This window comes from Aphelocoma coerulescens (assembly GCF_041296385.1).
Source record: "Aphelocoma coerulescens isolate FSJ_1873_10779 chromosome Z unlocalized genomic scaffold, UR_Acoe_1.0 ChrZ, whole genome shotgun sequence".
Classification (NCBI taxonomy): domain Eukaryota; kingdom Metazoa; phylum Chordata; class Aves; order Passeriformes; family Corvidae; genus Aphelocoma; species Aphelocoma coerulescens.
The window spans coordinates 1,322,760-1,347,924 of NW_027184085.1; the positions used below are offsets into that span (position 1 = coordinate 1,322,760).

The 25,165-nt window shown below is 54.7% G+C and overlaps 1 protein-coding gene across 3 annotated transcripts in view; it reads right to left on the bottom strand.

Moving 5' to 3' along the window:
* Positions 1–823: 823 nt before the first annotated feature.
* The window catches only part of MAPK4 (mitogen-activated protein kinase 4), a 44,558-nt gene continuing 20,216 nt past the window's right edge, over positions 824–25,165 (bottom strand). For all 3 annotated transcript variants that reach the window (XM_069002035.1, XM_069002037.1, XM_069002038.1), the window contains exons 2-7: positions 22,228–22,437; positions 21,037–21,761; positions 12,739–12,883; positions 8,033–8,194; positions 6,034–6,235; positions 824–4,269 (exon numbers count right to left, since the gene is read on the bottom strand). In XM_069002035.1, coding sequence (XP_068858136.1) covers positions 3,582–4,269; positions 6,034–6,235; positions 8,033–8,194; positions 12,739–12,883; positions 21,037–21,582 — 1,743 coding nt within the window. In that variant the 5' untranslated portion in view covers positions 21,583–21,761; positions 22,228–22,437 and the 3' untranslated portion in view covers positions 824–3,581. The remainder of the gene's footprint in view (positions 4,270–6,033; positions 6,236–8,032; positions 8,195–12,738; positions 12,884–21,036; positions 21,762–22,227; positions 22,438–25,165) is intronic.

Below are 25,165 nucleotides of genomic sequence, written 5' to 3' on the forward strand. Positions count from 1 at the left end.
GCTCTGAGGATCTGGTTAGTGCAGCTCTGCGATGGTGTAACAGCTGCTGAATCCCAGCACGATCAAAAATAAACTGCAGTAAAAATAGTCACATATCTGCGACTGAGGAAGAACAATCAGTGGGGCAGCGACAGCACCGTTGGAGGCATCTTCCTGACATTTAAAGGCGTTTCTAAATCATCTCCCTGATGGATTCCCAGGCTGCAGCTTGTGGCCAGCGTAGTGGCAGGAGAAGATCCTTGCAAGGAGCCCCCAGGAGCAGCCCCCGTGGAGAGGGTTTTCCTTCAGAGGGTTTTTTCTGCTCCCTCTGCTGTTCTTTAAATAAAACCCGGAACAGCTGGGGCCCAGATTGCTAAATCCAGGCTGTCCACCCATCCCAGGGCCACGTGGCCTCGGGGCCCACCACGCAGCACCATCAGCAGCAGCAGTGCTCCTGTGTCTCTTTCAGCGAGTGCCTTCTGCAAGCCGACTGAAATACCTGACGGGTGATCTTGCACTGAACGCTTCTTCCAGCTGCGTGAAATGCAGGCGGTGACAAAGCCTGAATTCCCTGCCTGTGACCCTGAGTGCTCAGACAGCCTGAACCTGCCAAAACAAAGCTGTGAACAAAACAAAGGTGAAAAGCAGCCCAGCACCAAGGAACCCCAGAATGCAGATAATCCGTGGGACACAGCTCTTCATGTTCGTTCTTAAAGGTCTTCTCCAACCTGGATGAATTCAGTGATTTGCGGAAGAAACCTAGACACCAGTACTGGAATGAACACTTCACAGTAAGAACAATAATAATTCATAAAATAATTACACACTGCCACGCAAGGAAGGCTCAGGCCTTACATTTTATTTCTGTAAATGAGAGACAGATCTGGCTCGTGATCAGCTAAGCACACTCAGGTAACAAATTAAAGCCACCCCTCTTATCCCCTTTTCCCAGCATGTGACGCTGAGGTTTTAGAACAACATTAAATAACAGCTCAGGAAGCGAGATGGAAATTCCGGAGTGGCGGCAATGCGCTCCGTTTGCTCGTTGCGGAGTCAACGTTACGCTTTTACTGCGGGCCCCCAAGACAATACTCTTAAAGCAAAACTCTTTCTTTCCATGGCCGTAACAAACAGTCCTGCAGGCCTCTGGGGAAGAAGTAACAGCCCACAGAAAATGGCTTCTGGTTTCAGAGGACGTGGCCACCGCCACCGCCTGGCGAGGAGAGCGCTGGCGTGGTTTGACCGTGCCGAGTTCTCATGCCGGCGCCTCTCCGTGCCCAACCCAAGGGCAGCAGAGGGCTGTTCCATCTGTCCCAAGAGCTTCCAAAGTCCGCTCTCACCGTGCTGACCCCATCCTTTGGGTCTGAACTCTGCCGGCTCCCCAGCGTCTGGCTGCGAGCTGACGCCTCCGGCTGCAGCGCCGGTGCCTCTCCGGTCAGAGGATGGGCATTATCGGCTCCTCCTGTGGGCACCGAGGGGCGATGGGACACAGCTGTGGCTCCTGCTGCCTCCTCCTGCCCTGGAGCCTGCTCCCTCGAGCCCGGCAATCCCACTCCCAGCCTCTGCTGGCTGCTGCTGGGCACACAGCAAGGCTGAGCGGGACCGCGGGCAGCGAGCTGCGGGCTGCCGGGGCTGGATTGGATCTGCTCCAGTGCAGGAGTGGCTGCTCCTGGCATCTGAATCTCCCCCACCACCAGTGAAAGTGCTGAGCTTTAGTTGAGGTATATCAATTATCTGCAACACACCAGAAACCAAACCTCTGTTTCTGTCTCATTCCCCCTTTCTAAACCACTCTGGGGGACACCCAAACACTCAGAGCAAAGTCCAGAGACAAATGGCTTTGCCTTTCTGATGCCTTCTCCATCAGCTTTGCCTTCCAAATGCCTTCTCCACCCCTGCATCTGGCCTTGCACCCCATCCCATCCCTGCAGCCGGCTGCCCTCGCACCGGTGCTGCTCATCGGCTGGAGCAGTGGCATTTCCATCACCCTGATGTGAGATCTTCACAGTAAGAACACGTTTTTGGGCTCGTCAAGGCCTGCTACAGCTAAACCTGCACCCGGTCCCGGCAAGAGAAGACACCAGGGTTAATACAGTAAGCACTGCTGTTAGGTATCCGAGTCTCACACGAGTTTTCTTCACATCTCAGAGCATTTAGCAGGTTGCTTGTTAAAAGGGTAGAAATAACTCATACAGGAGCAGTTAAATATGGGCCTTGCAGTTACTAATACAGCAGTTTATCTTTTACAAATGTAAGTAGAGCCACTGTGCCGGAGAGCACAGCAACAGCATGGCGAGGAAAGCAGAGACTGTCTTGTATGGCACTATTTACACATCTCCCCTTTAAAAAGCTGCCGAGTTTGACTAAATAGAAGTATAGAACATTTCTTCCATATACAAACTCTTGTTAGCTGATCAACTATTAAGGTGCTCAGAAGTGTGGATGAAAACAGAAGTTACAGTCCATCAGTTGTGTCTTCACCTATTTACACACAGTTGCCTGCTGACACCAGCATCTTCCAAAGATGCTGGGAGCCAAGTGGCCAGTTATGAACCTAATGCTGCAGGAACTGATGTTTTCTTCACAAGATCTTTGTCAGAAGGAAATCCAGAAGTACTTTAGTTCCTTTTTCAGTGGCAAAGCCGGGCGGGTGCCCTTGCTGAGTCTGTGCGCGTGTGGCTGGCGGTGCCAGGCAGCAGCACACCACGGGACACCCCGTTCCCAGCTCTCCGCCCCTGTCCAGCCCTCACCACTGGAATTTGCTGGTCTAATGGGCAGCTGTCCGAGGCAGGACTCACAGCACCAGGTTTTCACGCTGAAATGCATCGCATGGGCCCTCCTAAGTACTCGGAAAGCTCAGATCCCCGTGCATCCCCCTACTGCACCCCGCGCAACAGAAGGGAAAGTTTTGGTGTGAGAAACCACAAACCAGCAAAATGCACTTAGCAAAAATTTTGTCTTCATCAGAAAAAAAAACCACAACAAATCCCCAACGGCCCATATTTTGTAGGTCAAATTTCTTCCCCATTAACATCCTCAGAGAGTTATTTTTTTGTCTCATGGCCAAACTCTACCTCTAGTTCCATTCGCTGCTGACCGACGGCTGGCATCACTTTAATTCCACACCTGTACTCACACAGGTGCCTCAGAGGAGCTCAAAGTTTGGCATTTTGGGAACCTGTCCAACCAGGAGGGTATCTGACCATACTGAAAATGCCGATTTTGTCTTTGTCATCTCAAGTTGCTATAGAAAAAGAAAGGAAAAGAAGTTGATTTGACTACTGTTTGTAAACCTACCGTGTACCGTCATTTTTCCCCTCGTACATTTAAGTTTCAAACAGGTCCCAGAGATCGCAAGGCAAGATTGTTAAGGCAGTATAAGAAACTCAGTATTCCATTCACACCTCCTGATCCCCTCAGAAGCACTTCTAAGGCATCAAAAGGGGCATGTGGCTTGTGCGTGGCCTTTCCTGGAAAAGGCATTTGGTACAGTGTTAAAAACGGATGCTCAGTGACGGTCGGCAGCCGCTCAGCCCCGGGCAGCGGCCGCGCCATCCTAGAGGAAGAGGGAGGCGCAGCGGGGCTTCCCGGGCGTGGGTTCCTCACCACCGCTCCTTCTGGTACACCTCTGCCTGAACAATGTCCCCGGGGTGCTCGGAGATGCAGGCCCCGTTGATCTCGTTGAGCTTGTTGTCTGGAAGATCCTCGGGTTTTGTGCAAAGTTTCAGCGCCCTGGAGATGAAGACGTCCAGGTCAAACTCGGGGTCGGTCTCACTGTTCACCTCGGCGGGTTCCTTGTGCAGACGGCGCGGAGACGAGGGCAGGCTCCGCTCCTGGATCTCCGGCAGAGCACTGGGACACTCCAGCCCCACCTGCGTGCTCTTCACCCACTGAGCAATCTCCAGGAAGAGGTTGGAGGGTTCCTCTTCCAGCGACAGCTCAGCTGTGGGCGCTATGGTTGCCCGTTTCCAGTGGGATAAATCTAGGATTAGCTTGGGCTCAGAGTAGTGGTGGGGCTTACTGTCCCTCCACAGCAATTTGTCCAAGTAGGAAGGCGACCCCACTTTGTAATCACACGATTTCCCACAATCAGCATCAAATACTCGGTCCATGGATGAGTGGGACAGCTCCAAGAACCTCTCCGAGCTGCTCTGGGAGTATTTCCGTGGGTCAACCTGTGCTTCCTCGGCGGTGGACTCAGAACCCGCGCGGGGGTCCCGCTGGACCTCGTCCATGTCGTGGTGCTTGTCGTGTCTCCAGTCCAGGTCGGAGGAGAGGCTGATGTGGTACCTGCCAAAGACACGCTGCTGTCAGACACAGGGAGCACGGCTTTGCCGGGGGCAGCAGCGCCCAAACCAGCACACACACTGCTGCTGGCTTGGCCTGCTGCTGCTGCTCTGCTCTAGCGTCTTACTGATAGCAGAGACAACCACCTGGTGTGTTAAAATGTCGGGGGTGAGTAGTTCACCAAGAGCCTGCGACAGGACCAGAAGCAGGAGTAACAGCCCAACAACCAAACCCACTGGCCCCGTCCTTTAGATGTCCGTGCATCCCCTCCCTGCTGCTTAGGAGCAAAACGTGATTAACAACACTAATAACCAATTTATCTCCAGCCCAGACAGGTACCACGGCGTGAGCTGGTGACAGAACAGTGAAAGAGATGAACTTAAACCCCATTGAGACTGGACATCACCACTTTACCCTGATATCCAGGACCAGGAGCATTCCTGAAGGGTCACCTTGCTGAGTGGGTAACTTCTCGAGCCAGCTGAACTCCCTTACTCACAATTACCTGACAACACCCATTCCTAGCCACGGTCTGACATCTGATTTACTGGCTCTGAACTGAGCTGCCTTTAAAAGAAATGTTATCCCAGGGACTGGTGCTCTGTCACATCAGCAGATTGCTCTTCAGGTGTCCCACAGCACAGCCAAAATCATCTCTTGTCCGCAAACACTCGGCTGGTGCTGCAGAATCTACAGCCCTGTACCACATGTCCCCAGCTGGGTGGCAGGACAGCCTCAGCCTCAGCTGCTTGTGTCACACAAGGAAGCTGACTGAGGAGAAGGTGGCAAGTGACCTCCAGCAACTGATTTGCTGCTTTGGGGGCTGCAGCTGGCAGGGATGCTGGAACTGTGGGGATTCACTGAAGACAGACATCCTGCTTCCAGCCTTCCTCTTCACCTGACTGACCTGGCTCCCCCCTGACACTTCTTCACTCTGGCAGAGAGACTGATGACAGCGAAGGCAAGGGGTTTCTTTAGGTAATTTTTTCAATGCTAGTGAAATCTAGTGGATTAGGAAGGCGAGGGGATTTAATTGCCATGCAGGGAGGAACAATGCTGCAGACATCCTCAGCCAGCTCATCCGCCTCAGCTGGAAGGAGCTCTACAGAAAACTGAACCCAGTTAATTCTTAGCTGCTTCTTCTTTTGTTCTACCTGCCCCAGTTGTGGGACTGGCACAGTAACTGGGGTAATCACCCAGGACGTGAGAGACCTCAGCTCAAGGCCGTGATCCGTTCCAAACTTCCAGTACGGCTTTCAGCAACCCATTTAAATGTCAACACAATGCAGGATTTTTTACAAGGCCCCCAGATCCGTGGCCTCTGGGGCTTACGCAGCTTGAGAAGTGATGAATGTAGCACTCCCAATCAGGCCCCGTCCCCAAAAGGTACCAGAATGACAATATTTTGTAACCTGTGTTATAGGGACAGAGGGCAGAGGGAAGGGCCACAGAGCCACTTAAACTCAACTGAAGACAACACGGGCTGTGAATAAAGCCATGAGCAGAGAGGTGCTCAGCGACCAGGATGTGCAGGCTCGGCTTCCAGCCCCTGTGGAAATCCACAGTGAGCCGGTGGTCGGCTTCAGCGAGGCGCCAGCTTGGGCTGGAATTGCAACATGGTATAAAGAGGGAAAAGCAGGGGTTCCTCATGGGTCTGGAACACGTGTGGCGGAACCCAGCCAACAGCACGTCAGAGGCTTACCAGTCCAGTTCTGCCGAAAGCATTTAAGCCAGTACCTGCTCTCCAGCCCAGCCCTGGTTCTGTACCTGTCCCAGTTGGACATCTGGCTCTGGTTGGCTTCCATCAGCAGGATATCATCAATCTCGTCCTCGATCCGGAACGGGTGCTGAGACACGGGCTCATCCTCGGGGCAGGAGTACGGGCTCATGTAAGGGTGCTGCAGGCCCATCTCGGCCGTTAATCGATCCATGGGGTTAAATGTCAGTATTTTCTCCAGAAAATCAATAGCTGCGGAGCAGAGACAAATAAGCTCACTAATTCCTCACAGGCAGTAACAGCTTCCTTGCCACGATGGGTCTCGTGGACCCCCCATGACAAATCCCCTCCAAGTAAGGAATGAGTTAAAGGTCACGCCCCAGGTGGACCTAAACCAGGCACTTGAGCCCCTGCTGCATCCCCTGTAGCCCTCACGGGAGCCGTGAGCTTGCAGGAGAGCAATCCTGCAGCCCCCAGGTGCCACCTCTTCTAGCACAGCAGGGGAAGTGCGTTTCACACCCAGTGCTACGGCCCCCAGCAGGATGCTGAGATCTCACCCCAGAAAGACCTTTGGGTGGTGCTGGGATTTGACCCCATGCTCTCAGATCCATTCGACAAGCACACGGCATTTCAGAACACCGCTTTCACCTCTTGTGCCCAACTGAAGTGGACTAGATTTACTGCAATGTTTAAAAGCCTTCGGCGTGACCAGGGCTATGAAATTATTTTACCCATTAATATTTGAAGAACTCTGAGTGGCTAGAATTATTTCAGAAAGACTGTGGTGCATGAACTCTTCCTATGATGACAGGAAACTTAAGGGCAATTAAATCTAAACGCAGGGGGTTTGCTGTGATTGCTTTGATGACTCCTTTTGCTGAGGTTATGTGAAAAGGTAAAATCCTGTCACGGAAGCTGTTGCTTATCCCGTTGATTCTTTCCTGGGCAAGTCTCTTTGAGTTCAGGCAATAAGAATGAATACATGCCTTTCCTCGGACATGGCTCCATTCCGCACCTTCGGAACATCGCCACTGAAGGTGTAACTGCGTGACAGGGGCAGCGTCTGCAGGGACAGGAGCCCTCAGCAGGAGCACAGCCACACGTGCTGCCTCCGTGCTTAAACATTACCCAATTTCCAACTGTCTCCCGCGAGATCACCTCATCGCTCGGGCTAATTAAGCAGGAAGGAATCAATAGCCTCACGAGGTCACTGACTGCGGGCACGGAGCGTGGCGGAACAACGCACGGCGGGTTATGTATTATGATGTACTACGGGTCAGAGAGGCAGGAAAACGACAATGAATTATGCAAAGAGCAAGGGTGACCTTTCTCCCTGCAGTAATGGCAGGGAATAAATCTGTTCCTGCTTGCTGGAGGCTGACGCGGTCCCTGGGCACCCCAGGCCGATGGATATCGTGTCGCCAGGACCACAGGACGTCTTACAGTGAAGAGTTACACCAGCACACGTAAGCTGAGCCTGGTCTTGACATCTTCCCAAAAGCAGGTGGCCAGGTCCAGTCTGACCCTCAGAAGGAGCTCAGGAGAGCACCTGGTCAGTGTTCCTGCCTGTAACAGCCACCTCACGGGGTCTGGGCGCTTGTGAGGGAAAAGCCTGTGTCCTGCTGTACTACACAACCGTGCCCATGACAGAGGCACGGCGGGAAAACAAACGGGGCTTGAAAAGAACCTCTGGGCCGAACCCTCGCTCGCAGCTCGAGGAGAGGTGTGGGAAGCCGGGGATGTGCCTTCAAGGTGCCTTGGAAGAGTATTTCACCCCTAGAGCTACCTGTGAGCAAGCTACAGCATCGCGAGGGCTGTCCTGCGGCGGGACAGCGAGCTGGGCCTGGGGACAGGAGGCAGCAGTGGGGACGTGGGAGCCACAGCTGGGACCACCCGCTGCGGCCCCCAGGGACCTGAACCCCCTTCTCCAGCGCTGGTGCCCTTGGCCCTGCAGGACAGCTCCTGTGACACTCCAAGGAAAGCTCTGAAGACACAGGAGCCGGGAGGAGCCCCGGGAGGACGCTGCCGAGCCAGTGGCCACCACGGTACCTTCGCTGTCCACCTCGGGCAGCAGCTTGCGCAGCGGCTTCCGCACTTCCCACGTGCTGTTGATGAACATGGGCATCACCTTCAGCAGCTCCTCTTTGTCCTCCTGGTGGATAACGGGGATTGTCTCCAGAATCAGCTGCATCTGCTCCAGCTCGTGGCCCCCTGGACGGGAAGAAGACAGGCAGTGAGATGAGGCACAGAAGTTAAATTGGGGCGGCTGCGGGGCATTATCAGCTCCAGGGGTCCCCGAGCTCCATCTCTCAAGGAACGCAGGTGTCCAAGCTCTGCGTTCTCCCAATGGAAAAGGCGTTTTCTGACCGGCTCCCACTGGCTGCTGGGCAGCAGGGCATGGCTCTGCTGGGGACAATCCCCACAGCTCCTGTGTGCCATTACACACTTCTAATCCTTTCCTTTCGGGACCTATTTATTCCCGCATGCCCAAACCCCCGGTCAGGACTGATCTCTGTGGGCCAGCAGGGCTGGTTAGCAATGCTCTGTCATTAGGGGCAGGACCTGCCACTGAGGCAGGGAGCGGCCCGGGACAGGCAAAACAACGGGGATTTTCGGGCTACCAAGTGCCTGCTGTCCCAGCCATGGATTTCAGGTTGCTTCAATGGCAAGCAGTGCCTTGACCCACAATAACAAGAGACAACCTCATTTACTGAGGATGCATTTCTGATCAGTCAGCAGGGAACACAGGGAGGCCAACCCACAGGAGACCACTTGCCCTGAGGCAACCCCGTTCCTGTGGAGGTCCCTGGCATCTTACAGGGGCTCCCCTCCACAGCCCAGAGCTCCCTGTGGGCCGGCAGGAGTTTTCCAGACTCACACCCACGGAGCTGACCCCCAACACAACCCCCTGGGACAAGGGTGGGTCCCATCATCACTGCTGGGAAACCGTGTCCTCCCATCCTGGGCTCGCCACTCCAGCAGAGTTTGGTTCCATTCAGTCACGGCCACTTCCACCCCACATGGCAGAGCTCAGTGACATGGCAGTGAACTCACACAACCCCAAACAGTGCTGGCATCAGCCCAGCTGGTCACCACTGCTGCACACGTCCACTCGGATCAGTGCCCTGGGAGAAGATAAAGCAATAGCAAAAGCAAAAAAGACCAAGGGAGGGATGCCCTTCCCGTATCAATCCCGGGCAAATTAATTCACTTCCCTACAGAAGAACTAATTTTAGGTCATTTAGAGATTCACAGCGTGACTCTGGGGGAAACTAAAGATATCTATCAGGGAACAAACACCTTGTTAGTCAGGCTAATTCCCAAGCTGTGATCAAAATTACAGGGTGACAAAAGCCACAAAGGCTTTGTGGCTTTTCCCTCCATGCAGCCCCAGCCACTGCTCCCTGAAGACACCCGGCAGCCAAAAGACACTGTTTTTAGCCACACAAAGAAGCTGCTAATGCAATGCTGGAAGCCTTGAATTATGGATCTCAAGAAACTGGATTCTATTCTATTATCCCCTATTTATGTAATTCCCAGGGACCTTTTTCTGGAGGTATTATCTGCTGGAAAGGAAAACATGAACCACAGACAGGATAAATGCAGCAAGCTGTTGTTACTCAAGGACAGAACGAGGAGCTCTGCACCTTGTCTTGGACAAGAGAACCTTCTCCAGGCTTGCAGACAAGTCCCAGGGAAGCACCCAAGCACTGGGAGTAAGCCCTGATCCCATGAGAAAAACCACCTCCTAGCTCTTGGTCACAGGCACAGCCCCGCCGGCGAACCCCATGGAGATCGGCGAGGACAAATCTTTCCTCCTTTTTCCTCCTTTCTTCCCATTCACTCCTGCTTCCACTGATGCTGCTTTTGGTGGAAAAGACACTGGAGAGAGCTGTAGCTGCTCAGCTACAGACACTCTTCCCTGTTTTCTGTGCTGCCAGTGCTGGGGAGCTCTCCAAGGGCCTGCAGACCCGACTGGAGCTGCTGAAGATGGGCTGCACTCCTGTCAGCCCTGGGACAGCCGGGTTTGCTGTGTCCTCCCAGGGCTCTGCCAAACCCAAACTGCTCCTATCACCACAGCATCCAGGGAAGAGGCCTCTGGGAGGGGCTGGGGTCCCTTTCTGCTGGACATCCAAAAATTCGTGTGGGAGAACGGAAGCAGTGAGCGACATCTGCTCCTAATAACCAATCGCCTTAATTTACCTGCGTTGCTTAAGCACCCCAGATTGACTGCCGAGTTAATTATATTGATTTATGCTAAGCACTCGATTTAAATTGCGCTGCTGACGCACACTCAGGGAACCATTTATCCAGGGCAAGGCACTCGCTGCAGGTTTGCAGCTTTCTCTGAACCACACTGCTGCTATTTCCCACGGGGCGCTTGCTGGTGACCCAGGGCTCTCTGAAACTCTCATCCTGCAGGGACAGAGGCTGCAGCTGGCTGGGGGTAAACCCCTTCTCCCAGCAAAGAGGAGAGGAGCGACAGCAGAGGTGAATCCATGTTGCTGTGCAGGTGTTTGTGAGTTTTAGCTGCTCTGAGGGGCTGGGCTTTATTCTCCTCCTCTCTGGACAGCAGCAGATAAAAGGCACCACGGGCATCCCACCTGCTGCCAGGCTCCTGCACTGGCTCCGCTTGGAACACGGGGCAGGGGGCAGAACCTCCCATGACAATGATTTAATTTCAAAGCAACCAACACAGAGTTGATATTCCGAGCCTGGTTTTGATCCCCACCCACTAACCAGGCACCCTGCCAGCACCTGGGGAGCTGTTAAGCGATTTCACTGGGCTGGAAGGCAGACAAGGAGCGATGCTCACACCAGGTGTCTGGCTGAGCCCAGCCCTCAGTGTGCCAAATCCCACCTGCCGTGGGCTCTCAGGAACCAGCCTGGGGAGGTTCCTGGATGGCTGCTCCGGGGCGTCTCAGCCAGGCTGCAGGACAGGACCGATCTCACCTGCAGCCACATGGAACTCCAGCACCGGAGTGTTGGCCTGGTCTCCAGATGCTCTTAACGAGCATCACTGGAGCCATCAACACTTCTAAGGCAAGGTCAATCTCCTCTGAGGCAGACAGCAGAGGCCAGACAGACGAATCCCATCCCGGGGCTACTTTTGCCTCTGCCTTACCACAAAATGAGCTTAAAGGACCACCCTGGATACCTCAGTGGTGTCAGCCAACATTACTTACACCCACAAAGAGCAAAGCAAAACCCCAGGCTGGGGCTGAGAGAGGGGCCAAGCCCAGTTTGAAAAGCCAGGAATGCTTGGGTGCTGTGCTGGGATGGCTGCTGGAGGACCTCAACATGCAACTCCTGTTTTGCTGTTTGACGCGAGGGGTAAGTACAGGAGGACAGAGATTGCAGCGGCTCCCAGCAGGACCAAACAATGCCCTGCAGGGACAAGGGGCACCTGGGGATGTCCCCGCTCCTGGAACACACCCTAAGGAAACATCAGGAGCAGACAGGTTAAATGCATGATTTTCAAAGCTGAAATCCCTGGACTTGAAAGTTTTGGTGAAACTGAGGACAAAAAGAAGGAAAGAATAGGGAGGCAGTTTCAGTGATCTCTTCAGAATGATACTGACTGCTTATTTCTAAGCTTTCACAAAAGAAATATGGAAGCTGCAAGCAGGAGTGGGGAGGGAGCAGCAGAGCAGCTAGAACCAAGTCTGTGGAGCTCCGCTGAAATATCTGTGAAGGAAACGTCCTCCTCCATTATTAATGGCTCTGATTATTTATTTACACAGCTCTGCGAACAGCTGCTCACAAAACGAGTTAAACCTTGCCATTCAGAGCACCCACAGGCGATGGAGACACAGCCGAGCAGGAGCTCAGCCGCAGACCTCGGGCAGGAAGGGGAACAGCTCCTTCAACAGGCAGAGAGCAGCTGCCTCATCCCTGAAAGAACGGCTCTGTGTCCCAGCACGGGGAGCACAGCTCTGCTCCCGACACAGCGTTTTTGGGACTCTATTAAATACATATTTGCTTCTCAGGAACATCAGAGCTGAGCTTCAAACGCTGCATTGATAACCATGTACTCCTTGCTGTGCTTTTGTTGTCTTCTTTTCTTGCTCTTCACCTTTATAGCTGCAATTTGTGCCTGCAGGCAAACCCTAAAAATGGGTGGTGGCATTCAAATGTCTTTCCTCAGACAAAAGAAATAGCTTGAAGACACCAGCCATGATTCAAATCCACGGCACAGAGTACAAACCTCCTGCAACGGGGCACCATTATCTCCTGTCCTTACACTCCACCCTGTGATTGATTCTAGCATCCTTCCTGCCAACAAAAAGCTCTTATTTCCTGTTGGAAACACGGAAACCGAAAAGGGTTTTTTGTTGCTCCCTCAGATTTGTTCCCTGACGTTCTTCTTTTGTCAGCAGACCGTCCCTGCCCGGCAAGGCTTGGCAGGGGCGCACAGCCTCGGACACCCATGGGTGGCATCACACCCAGGCCAGCACAGGAGGGCTGAGTGAAAACCGAGACTATTTTCTGAGACTAAACCGAGACTAAAACCGAGACTCCTGATGGGAGTTTGCACCAACCAAGGTCTGACAGCAGAGGCTGCACAAGCGAAGTCTGTTCTGGAAGCAGCTCTGGTGTCTCACAGCCAACCGCAGGATCTCTGTAGCACTGCTACAAGTGCTGCCTTGGCCAGCAGGGAGAGCGGAATTCCCTCTGCTGTGCTGGAAAGCCTCGGAACTGGGTAGCAAGGAGGGAGGGAGGGAAAAGGGAACCAACAGGAGACAGAAACCTACCGGCGAAGAGCATCCTTCCGGTCAGCATCTCAGCCAGGATGCAGCCCGCTGCCCACATGTCGATGGCTTTGGTGTAGTTGTTGGGCGAGAGCAGGAGCCGGGGGGAGCGGTACCACTTCGTCACCAAGCCCTCAGACAGGTAACCCTGAAAGGGCAGAGACAGGGGGGTCAGGAGGGAGAGCGTGCAGCAGAGCTCCTCCAGCCGTCCCTGGTCACTCCTCACTGCGGCCCCACTGCCAGACCCTGCAGGAAACCCTGCCCCCCAGGCCTGGGCAGCCCCCACGGCGGGCTGGGGCTGCCTGCCCTGCAGGGACCTGACAAACACCAGTGCGGGCAGAGGGACCTCAGCGCTCCTCGAGGCAAAGCACCCACGCGCTGTTTGTCACCATGGCACTGCTGCACCTTCTGCAAGGGACAGGTGGCTTCAGTAGCACGGATTGGCACATCACACCTGCCTGAGCCATTCCAGGTCACCTCTGGAGGACCTGGATGTACCCCACAAATCCCAATCCCCCCTCATCCGAGACAGTGTCCAGAAGAACAAAAGGGAGGATCACCGGTGCAGGTGGAAGGAAAGCCTGTACGGGGAACAGAACCGCCAAGGGCTCTCAGCCAGGACTCCTGAAAACAAGATGCCATGGGATAAGTGGGGAAGCCCTTCTGGGCAGTACCTGGCTGGCGCAGAGATGGGAAGCCCTGTTTATTCTGCACTGAGCCTGAGCCTTGCCTGATAAATCACCTCCCCTCCTTGCCACCCGCAGCTGGGCTCTGGCATGGCTGCCAGCAGCTGGCTGGAGAGGGGCAGCTCCTCATCCTGAGTCCCGCTCTGCTCACAGCGAGGACGGTCATTTTGGGTGCTTGACCTGGTTCTGCAGGAGAAGCTCTGGGGAGCATCCATGGGACAAAGGCCATCGTCTCTGGACATCACCTCCTGTTCCTGAGCTCAACCGGGACATTCACCCCCAGTGCCAAGCGCTCAGCAGCTCTGGCAGGAACCAAGGCCGTGTCCCAGCCTGCAAATAACCCTGGCACGGCAAGGGATGGCCCAGCACCCCTCAGTGCCGTGCAGGGGCTGGGCATGGGTGGTTATCCCACGGGGACGACACTGGAATATTCATAAGCGGCCTTTTCTACATTAAATGTAACACATTAGCAGAAGGAGGTGGATTGCAGTGCAGCAGGAGAGGCAAAACAAAATTAAGTTATAAAGCTGAATTGCATTTAAATGCCACGAAGCATTTGGAGAATGTCAAAATGCAAAGACAGCATGAACACAGTCCACATGAAAGCTGAGTTAAAAACTCCGTCCCTACTGATTTAGTTCCACAGACTGCAACAGAACTGGATTTGTGCTACACAGCGCTTCCCGGGATGCTGTAGGATGCATCTCTCCACCTAAACACGAGAGCAGTGCACCACCACAAACGCCACAAGGCTGATCACGCTCCTCTTCCCCCAGTGCAGGTTTCTGCGCCAACTCCCAAATGTGCGAGTCATCAGGCTTTTAATCATAAAGGGCTTGCTTTTAAAAGAACATTTTAATTTTGGCCTTCTCATGATAAGTTGTAATGGAGACTGATTAGCTGAGAAATTTCATTTAATGCTGTTACATTTTTTGCTAATGCTGCTCAATCAGAACCAGCACAAAAGCCCCCAGGCATTATCGGATCAAACCACCACTTCTCAGCCACTGCAATTATTCCCAACAATGGAGATGGTGGTGTTTATTGGAGAATCCCACGGAAATAAACTCTGAGGGTAGCAATCCAGGGCAATTCTCAGCTGGAGCAATTTCTTCCCTCTCCCAGGAAAGGAATGCCACCCTCCTTATAGATTTAACACCGTTCCTATGTTTCTCCTTGCTGACAGCAAGATGGATCTGAGTCCTCCGAGGGGTGTGTGCACCACGCAAAACGCATGAGCAATACACTGCAAACATCTGAAAGTCACAACAAGCCAAGCATTTCCCTCCCCAGGCATGTCTCACGTCCTGGGGAAAACTCCCTGCCGAAACTCACCAAGCGGACACATCTTCAACCTCTCTGCTGCTCTGGTGGTAATTAATTAGCAGCACTTCTGCTGCCCATCTCCCCATGCCTGACTGTCATCTCCCTGCTTCCATCTGCCAGAAAACCTCGGAGCCCCCACCACCACAGCCAAGAGGGAGCCACAGGGAGGAGGAACCTGCAGCTGCTCTCCATCCCACCACTGCTTCCCAGGGCATTCCACGGCTGGGCTCCACGTTATCCCTCCCCTTTCTCAGGGGGACAATACAGGGAAGGACAGATGGGAGGCTTGGAAATCAAGACTTTTCCGACCTGGCTCGAGGTCCTCCAGTGGGCAGCACAGCATTCCAGTCCCGAGCAGCTGACACAGCCCCAACACCTTCCCACGGCTGAAAACAGGGGCTAGATCCCTACTTCTAGCAAATACCTGAGCTCCTGTCCTGCCACCCGGAGACAGAAACTGCAGTCCCGTGGGCTGGCACGTTCTGGGGAGAAACAGCTTTGGGATCCGGGATGACAGAGCCACTGCCACAGCCCCGGGATGAGGACCCACCCACAGCTGCGGTGCCAGGGTGGGGAGCCCCAGCACTCCTGGCCACCACCTCAGCAAGGCAGGGCTCCAGCACAAGGACTTCACCACCTACCCAGACCCAACCAGACAGAAAGAGCCGAAGCGTATTAATTAGTTCCAACTAAGATGGAGCATCCATCTGTGTGACAATGTTCTGTGGATTCAGCACAGCCCCTTCTGCACTGGAGGACCACCAGAACCTCTTTAAAAAACAATGGAGTTAGTTGAAAAACAGCTTCAAGTCTAAGCCCTTCCATTCTATTTTTGTTTTTTTCCCTTGCAAATTTCAAAATGCTACTTTTCAAAAAAAGTATCCTTTTCCTGCTTCTCCTCCTCCTGTGTGTATGGCAGCAGCTCAGGCGATCTACAGAGGTGATGAATTCACTACAGGTAGGACAAGCATCAAGTCGTATCAAGCAGCACAGCAAGGCAACTGGAAAGCAAAGAAAAAGGAATGTTTTTTCTCATCTCTACACAGCACATATCTTGTGTTTTGCTCGCAATACCAGAAGGAGAAGCAATTTGGGGCAGGTGCTGCTGCATCCTGGTGTCGCCCTGGTGACAGCACGCTGAACCTGCATCCCACGGGAACCTGGCACAGCATGGCAGCACATGGGGAGCACCAGACCCGCTGCTGCTCCAGACAACCACCATCCAAGCCTGGAGCTCCTCCTCGGGGCTGGAGGGATCCAGGGGACATGGGAATTCAGGATCCCACCTACTGCAGCCCCCCACACCCTAGCCCAAGGCTTCCCCCAGGAGTGTTTCACAGCAGAACCCTTCTTTCTGCCGTGAAAAAGCCGCAGAGGTGCCGAGCAGGTGCTCACACGCTGGAAATCCGTCAGGATCCAAGCACAGCCTGTGTATCCGTGCCCCCATCCACAGCCACCATCGGGATTTCTGCTGCTTCACCCGTGGGAGCCGGATCAGCTCCTGCTGCAGATGGGGGGCTCAAAATAGCAACAAGCCCAAGCTTTTGGAATAATCCCGGAGCAGCAGCAAGCTTCTGCCTCCTCACAGCAGGGTTTTTAACCTTGTTTGTTGGAAATGCAGGTAGGGCAGTTCTGGGAGGGGCCGTGGACGATGCCGGGCTGGCAGGAGCGTGGCTCCACAGGAGGACAACGGCACGGCTGTCGCGCAGGGCTCCAGCAACGTGACACGCTCTCGTTTTGGGATGACAGAGCGCGTCTATTTCAGGAGCACAGACCATTATGTGCCTCTTGGGAGAACAGACGGGTCGGGGTCACAGCAGGGACGCTCAGCACCGGCTGCACGGGCCATGGGCTGCTGCCCAAGGGCTGGACGTGCTGGGTGGTCCCCTCCAGAGGAGTACAGAGCAACGCCCCACACCCTCACCTCCTCTGAACACCTCCTCGCCACGACCCATCCGGGAATTTTGTTATTTACTGGATGGACTGGAAGCGATTATGTCTGCACTGAACAGCAAGTACAAAGCTAAAGGAGGACTTCAAAGCTTTGAAGATGGTCTGTAAAGTGTTCGCCACAGGAACTCCCCCTCGAAGGGCCGATACACCTCTGTGGCACGGAATTTCTGCCAGTTAGTTGTGTAAGGAATGCTGCCAACAAGCAAAGGCAGAGCAGGTCCCCTGGGAACCCATCGGCAGATGTCCCCAGGTGCTCTGGAGCACCAGGCAGAGCCCCCAGAAGAGACAATCTTGTGCAGCCCAGGGAGGGTAAGGAAGGTTCTGTTCAAAGGCCTGGTCACCCGAGGGAAGGCAATCGCAAGTCTCTGTGTCCCCACCAGCAGGAATCTCCCGTCTTTCCCAGACAGGACCACCCCGTGCTCTGCCCAGCGCTGCGGGGTCCGACACGCCACACGGGATGCACAGCCAGGGACGGGTCTGCCCTCCAGAACATTCATTATTTTAAAGTCTAGACATCTGCTGGTTGGTCTTGATGCCAGTTTTTAACGCTCAACTTCATGTCTCCCTGCTCTGCCACAAGCTGAGGGTGCTCAGGGCAGGACAGCACCTTGCCTTTACACCCACTTTCCTCCCAAACCTGGCGCAGATGGATCTGGACTCTCATTTGGAGCCAAGGGTGTTTATTAGGGCACAAGAGTGGGGATGGATGGATGGATGGATGGATGGATGGATGGATGGATGGATGGATGGATGGACGGATGGGTAGCATCTATCTGAGGCCCAGGGAGCCTCTGCAGACACCAGGCAGGCACTGGACCATGGGGGCTGCAGACAGAGGGGCCATGGCAGAGCATTCCCGTGGGGAATCCTGCCATCACCATGGGGATGAAGGGTTACGGAACAGGAAGAGCTCAGCTTTGCCTGTCCTGCATGAGGACAGGAACCTCCTGGAGGCTGGGAATGCTCTTCTCCTCACCTCCAACCTGCAAAGGCTCACCATTTGGGCACCAAGGTGTGAAGTGTTCAAACCACAAGCAGCAGCGGCTGAGGAGAAAGGCGATAATGTGGAGATGTTCTAGAGGGATAAACGCCCAGGGATGAAGAGCAGTGAGATGGAAAAGAAAGGAGCCTGCACAGCTGGATGGTGACAGCTTTGGGGAAGAGATGGGATGAGAGAGAGACGTGGATGCACAGGATCATCTCCCAAGGGGCCTCTCCTGCTGCACCTGGCACTCTGTGCCCTAAAGAGATGTCTGTGAGTGCTTGAGCTTAGAAACTCGTGTACCTGAGACAGGGCTAAAATTTGTCAGGTGTGAGCAGCCAGTGAAGGTGCAGACCGAGATCTGGATGTGACTTTGGCAGCTGGAAATTAATTTTGCTTGCTGTGGAGAAGTTTCAAAGAGATGTCCCCGTGCTGCTCTCTCTTACCACATGGAGAAAGGTATTTGAGCAGCAATAACAGCCGAGTGCTGCGGGAAACAGCCAAAGCCGCTCTGCTTCGACTGGGGGAGGCCGGCTCCTCGCTGTGCTTCAGGGCATTTCTCAGAGCCGGGCAGCTCTCCCCTTCCCACCCCGTTATCCCAGCTCAGCGTCTCCCAGAGCTGGGAGCTCTCGCCTTCCCACCCCATTATCCCAGCTCAGCGTCTCCCAGAGCTGGGCAGCTCTCCCCTTCCCACCCTGCTATCCTAATTCAACGTTTGCCTGCTGAAAGTCACACAAACGAGACACCTTGCCAGGCAAGAGCTATTATTTAGGTGGTGTGTGTGCTCTAAGCTGTGTTTAAAATTGTGCTCACAATCCAGCATGGTTCTTACCTGCCATTTTAACACTCAGCAGGATGGTCTGGGCTTTGAGAAGCATCAGGTCAGAAGCGATGTGACCCTTGAGACTGGTAACACCACACAACCTGCAATCTTTTGTGTCAGCAGAGCCCAGCCATTAGTGTAAGCATATTCCAGATACAAAACATGCCAACAGAAGAAAAACCCACGTGCTTCGGATGAGCCTCAGAGGCTCGCAGGAAACCACTGCGATAGAGGTGCAGCTCCGCACTGCCCTCAGAGGGTTGGGTCTACGGGGTCTTTGGGCAATTAATCACGCAGGATTTCATCTGTTCTCGGGCAGCTGAGCCGGAGCCCAGGCTGGCAGCACCACGGCCTGGGCTGTGAGGATCCCTGCTCTGCCCGGGCGGCCCTGGGGTGGAGGCCCAGCAGCCTCCGACTGGCGATGCTCCGCTGCTCTGCCTCCCGCTGCTGCCTCCTGCCCGAGCGCGGCCACGGAGCTCGTAAATCTGTGCGAGCCTTGGAGGAGAGCGGGGCTTGGGCGCGAAATATGGGAAGGAGTTGATTTCTCTGAGTCACCTTAGACATCAGAGGCAGGACTGACCCACACCCTGCCCAAGCCCTCCTGTTGTCCCTCTGTCCCTGCAGGGCCCGGCACCCAGCTCTGGCAAACACAGTCCTGCCCACTGCCAGGAGTCACCAATAACTGGCTTTTTCTGCTATTTTCAGCTCTGCTCGGGAGCAGTATCCAGCTTTCTCTGCACACTCGGATGGGTTTTTTTGCACTGATGCTCCAGCCTCCCATCCCGTGAGGAATTGGAGGATGCTCATGCAATGGCATCTGGCAGAGTTAAACACCAACACGAAGCTGCAGCCCTTGACAGCTCCTTCCACTGCACTGGCCATTATTGAGGCTACAGAGAATTGCTCAGAAATAACAATAACTCTGCAGCAGACACGAACAGGTAACTCCTACCCTGATCCCCCAGTCCTTGACAACACGATGTTCCCTAAATCAGAGACTTCCTGCGTTCACGTAGCCTGCCTTGTTTGCAGGGGTTTTCTCTGGGAATTACCTGACTTTAAACAAACAAACCATCCATCTGAAAAGCCAGGAGCCTCCTCCTGAGCGGGGCCATAAATAAGGAGTGAGGAAGGGAGCACAGGGAGGGCAGCAGAGCGACAGCAACCCTGTGCCTGCTCCCTGATGTCCTCTGCGACCGTACTCCTTTTCCCCAGGCTCTATTTCTCCCCACAGCCCTGACTCGCACCCAGAACAGATCTGCTCAGGATCATGAAATTGTCTTTTTGCCGTCCTCTGCTGCTTGCCCTTCCATGCCTCCCTTCACGGAGCAAGGGGCAGGAACCCACTGGTAAACGCAAAGCGCGTTTATGCCTCGGCACAGGCACAACAACAGATCCGTGGGGGACCCCAACCTCACCGCGGACACACCCAGCTCAGGAGAACAGATTTCACCTCATCTCACACCACCAAACAGTAGCTCTAACCAGAGGCCAGCTGCAGACCACGCAGTGACTTTGCTTTCTCCCAGAACACGTGGACCCACGGGCTGACGGAGCCTCTGCCACGTTCCTCCAGTGCTCAAGAGCTCCCGCCTGGAAGGCAACCTGCACTATGCATCTGCAGCTCTGTTCAAGATCCATTAGCATCAGGACTGCGTGTCACAGAGTCTTCTCACCCATTATCCCGGCCTCCCATGCTGCCTGCCCGCTGTCAGCACAGCAGGCTGCCCCGGTCACTCACATTATTGCTGCTTTATGATACACTAAGTACCAAGCGGCCAAGAATTTCACTTGTTATTTGGATCTTGACCTCAGATGAAAGGATTTGACTGAGTCTCAAAGACCCACCCCTCTCCCCCTACGTTAAATGAATGTAATTCAAACAAAACTGGGTTTTTGAGACGCTGGTTGGCACCGAAGTGAGGACAAAGCCCGGCAGAGCAGGTGTGGACATGCCAGGTCCCCTCTCCACGTGCTGCCAGCAGCTTGTGCTTTGTAACAGCAGCAGAGCGAGGAACACAGAGCTCAGTCATTTGAGTACAGCAAGCAAGCACACGCCTCCCCACAGCCCACTGCTGAGACAGAACGAAACACCTGAGCATGTATAACACACCATGTAAGGCAGTGAAAGGCAGCTGAAGGGCCCTCGAACCCTTCCTGTGCTCTCTCTGCAGCTTTGCAGCACTGCAGAGCCCCAGGACTCTGGCAGAGCTCAGTGCGTGGGCTATGCCCAGAAAACACTGAAGGCCAAGCTGGACAGGGCTCTGAGCAACCCCATCTAGGGGAAGGTGTCCCTAGGTGTCCCTGCTTGGTGCTGGAGGGTTGGACTGAATGAGCTTTAAAGGTCCCTGCCCACCCAAACTACGATTCCATGCATGGAATGAAATAGCCTGGGGCAGAGCGGTCACCAGCAGCGGTCGCCCCAGCGGGGCTCAAGGACCAGTTCCCCCAAGAAGATCCAGCGTGGCCCAACCACATCTCCGTGCAAGTGTTCGACACCTCCCTGTGCCGGCCAGCCCGGCACTGCCTACCTTGTGCGAGTAGTGCTGGTCCACGATCCTGGCCAGGCCGAAGTCGCCGATCTTCAGCACCAGGTCCTCCGTGCTGATGAAGATGTTGGCCGGCTTGAGGTCGCGGTGCAGGACGTTGGCCGAGTGGATGTACTTGAGCCCGCGCAGCAGCTGGTACATGAAGAGCTTGGCGTGCTCCTCGGCCAGCTTGCCCTGCTCCAGCAGCCGCGCCAGGTCCGTCTCCATGTACTCCTGCACGATGTACACCATGTTGAACTTGAAGAAGTCCCCGCGGAGGTTGGCGCCCTTGGGGCCCAGCACCTCGTAGACCTTGACGATGTTCTCGTGGTCGAGGCGGCGGATGATCTTGATCTCGCGGAAGGCGTGCTTCATGCTGCGCGCGTCGCCCAGCGTCAGCTTCTTCACGGCCACCTTGCGGCAGCTGCGGCTGTCCAGGGCTGACAGCACCAGCCCGTTGGCCCCGAAGCCCAGCGGGCGGAAGTTCACGAAGCGACAGCCCAGGTCGTAGCCGTACATGCTGGCGATGCAGTCGCACTTCTCCGCCATCGCGTGCGCCGGCTCTTGCTGCTGCTTCTCCTTCGTCACTCGAAAAGCCGGGAGAGTCCCAGGGCCTCCAGGTCAAAAACGTAGGTGGAAGTCAAGCCCCTCATTATTACTGACAGATGCCTGGGGAGGGCTCTCGCTCTGAGCCCATCACTTCAAGACGACACGGGGTGAAAATCAATCTGAGGACATACACATACACACACAAGAGAGAGAAATAAATTGTTCTGAGAAATCAAGAGACTTTCCAAGCAGCACTGAGAAACACAGCCAGCCCAGAGATCTCAAGCAAAGCAGAGAGGTTCTTTTCCTGGAGACTAAAAAATCAGCACTGCTACATTTCTCGTTCCCTGCCTCGCTTCCCTCCTCCGGTATCCCGGAGATAATGCCGAAGCATGGGGCCAGTGGCACAGCCCCGTGTCCCTGGTGTCTCAGCGCTGGGGCAGCCAGCCGGCCCCGCCACGGGGCAGAGCCCAGAGCAGCCCCACGGCTCTGCACTGCCCCAAACCCTCCCTGCCCATAAATCCTGACAGTGTTTTCCCCACCAGCAAGGCACACCCAGGCACTGGCTGGGCTTGCCAGCGGTCAGCAGAGCTTCGCCCTTCCCGATGCTCCTTTCTTGGCACGGGCAGGCCCCATCCTCCTCACCAGCACACATAGAGCCCAACAGCAGCACGTGTTTTGCAGGCCAAAACTCAGTTTTCCGGCTGCCTTCAGCGCAGAGAGTTTCCACGTTTGCAGTTCCTTCCCACCATCTGCCTTTCCCTGGCGGAGCCGAGTGCCGTCTGATGGTTACAGCATCCCGGGGAGCTCCCCGCGCTGCACGGCCCCGTCACCCCAGCAGGTCCAGCCTCACTCCTGGAAGAGAAGACAGGGATCCATTAGATACCCGTGCCCTGCCCACGTAACAGCTTGCTGACGGTGAACCGTGAGCAAAACCGCGACCTTTCAGAGGACCATTAGTTATCCCCTCCCAATGCATGCAGCATCACCAGCATTTTTCAGCTCCCTAATTTTCCATTTTCCATTTGTAAGACGCAGAGAACTGTAACTCTTCCTTTCCCCTTTGCTGCCTTTTTTTTTTTTTTTTAAATTTGCTTGAAAACGTTATGGAGCAATTTGCCAAGGCTGAACAGCGTGTTGCGTCCGCGACTGCCCACGTGAACCGTGTGGCAAAAATAGCGCAGAACGAGGGTACAAACCCGAAACAAGGGTAAAAACACTCCCTGCCGAGCAGCTGAGAGGGCCTAGGAGCTTTTCAGCTTATAACAACCAAAATTGCTCAGGCCAACGAGGCGATTTTTGCAGAAAAAGGCCATTTTTTTTCCGAACTGTCTGTGAGGATGTGACACCCCCTGAACTCAGGGTCCCACAGCAAATGTCGGCAGCAGCCTGGGGGTGCCATCCCTGCTCCTGTCTGAAATTACAGCAGGTAAATATGCATATATATATTTATGTATGAAGGATATAAGATTTGTTTTCTCACCCGCTATGGCATTAAGAAGCCATAACTGGTTACTGCAGACCCAACACGAGCTGAGGCACCTCTGGAGCATAACTCTGTACCCCAGAGCCTCTCTGCCTTTTGGCTGTGCCAATGCGCTCCCCTGAGCAGTGCAGGAGTCTCTCTTCAAGTGGGGTTTAAAGGAAAGACAAGCTCCAGAGGAACCTGCTGGCACCACAGCAGACCCCCGGCAGACCCCCAGCCCCCTGATGGCAGAGGCACAACGGGCAAATACCAACATCTGCTGGGGATGAGGGTGCGGATTCAGCCAGAGGATCCCAGTGTTTGGGAGATCTTCCCAACAAAATGTCACTTTCAGGTGGCAGGTGTCCACGCAGGGGTGGCCAGGAGCTGTTTCAGCTGGGAAAACATAGTCCAAGACTATGCAAGTTTTCCATGGTGGTTTTTACCTGCAAATACTTCACTTGGAAACAGAACGGAACAAAAGGCCTGGAGCACGAGGAAACAGCTGGGCTTTTTTCTTCCAGATGATCAGCTCAAGGTTTCCAACCCACCATGTCTCCCTGCAGCTGTTTATGGATCTCAGTGGAGCAAGGACACTCCCAATCACCCCCTGACGCCTCACCTTGCTGCACCCCATCCTCGCCCTTGTGCTGACCAATGCCCCGCGCCACCCCTGAGGGTCCTTCCGAGCCCGGGGGGACCTGCAGGGACCACCCAGCAGCACAGGGGCTGTGACCTTGCACAGGGAGGTCCCAGGTCACCAGCTGGTCCCAGCGCTGCTCAGAGGAGGAAAATAAAATAGAATAAAATAGAATAATTGTGGATCTGCTCCCGCTCTGTTCTTCATGCCGGAACGATGCCTCTATCCCAGCCCTCAGTCACCAGCGCTGCTCCATTAACCCCGCAGTGGGTTCACAGCCTGGTCCGGTGCTCTGCGCTCCCCAAGCTCTGCTGGTGGGACCCTCATGCCCGCGGCAGAAGTTACCAGGAATGACGAAATACCAGGGAAAATATTAAATGCTGAGCAATCACCCACTGCTGAAGGCGGATGAGAAATGCAATGCTCCGGGGCAGCAGGGAGCAGCGATTTTAAGAGGGAGCTGGTTCACAGTTAAAATGTAGACATGCGGAGCATCTGACGGCAGGAGGATGTAGGCAGGGCAGGGATACCCTCTGAGGAGCATCTGCCAGCAGCTACCAAGCCGTTTGGCAAGTGCTGCCTGCTCCTCCAGTCGGGAAGCAAAAATAATTACAGCCTCTTTTCAATCCAGCAATTATCTAATGCTGGCTTCTGCACGCAAGGACTGAACAGAGAAAGCTGCTTGTGCCATCGGGAAAGCAGGGCAGGCACGGCCAGAGAGGTGCCTCGGTCCACAGTAAAACCAGGGGGACAAAACCAGATGGGAACAAGGGGAGAAGGGGAAAAGGGAGGGAAATAAATCCTGGGGCTCTGCAAGGAAAGAGCACCCCGTGCGGGAAGGTCCCCCAGCGGGGTAACCCAGCTGCGAGGCTGTGGAAAGGGAGCACGTGTTGCTCGAACCTCCGGGAGCTGCTGGGGGCTCTGAGCTCCACAGGAAGGCTCAAGGGCAGCCTGGATCCCAGTGAGCAACCAGGGGGCTGCAGCAGGACTGGGGCTTTCCCACTTGTGGCGATCACCCGAGCTTTCTAAGCCTGAGCTGGAGACCTCAGTCTCTGCACAGGTCTCCTGGATGTCTGACAAGGAAAAAAAAAAAACAAAAAAAAACCCCAAAATTTCCTACTGGCAAAGGGAACTCTGCGAAGCAGGGTTTGGGTCAACATGCTTCCACAGGGTGCCATGCTGGCTTCGAGACCCGTCTCTGTACCTCCCCCCAGCCCCCCACCCAGCAGCACCGCGCTGCCCAGCCCTCTGGCACTCTGGTCTCGTGGGGGTGTCCCTGCCCACGGCAGGGCGTGAAGCTGAACGGTCCTTAAGGTCCCTGCAACCCAAACCCTCCCGTGATTCCATGAGCCAAATTCCAGGGGACTGCTGAGCCCAGGTAGGGGTGGATGGCATCCAGCGCAAGCTCCCACGCCAAGTGTCTTGGCTTACTCTAGACGCAATGGAAAGAAACCAAGCTTTGCCTCGTCAGCCTAATT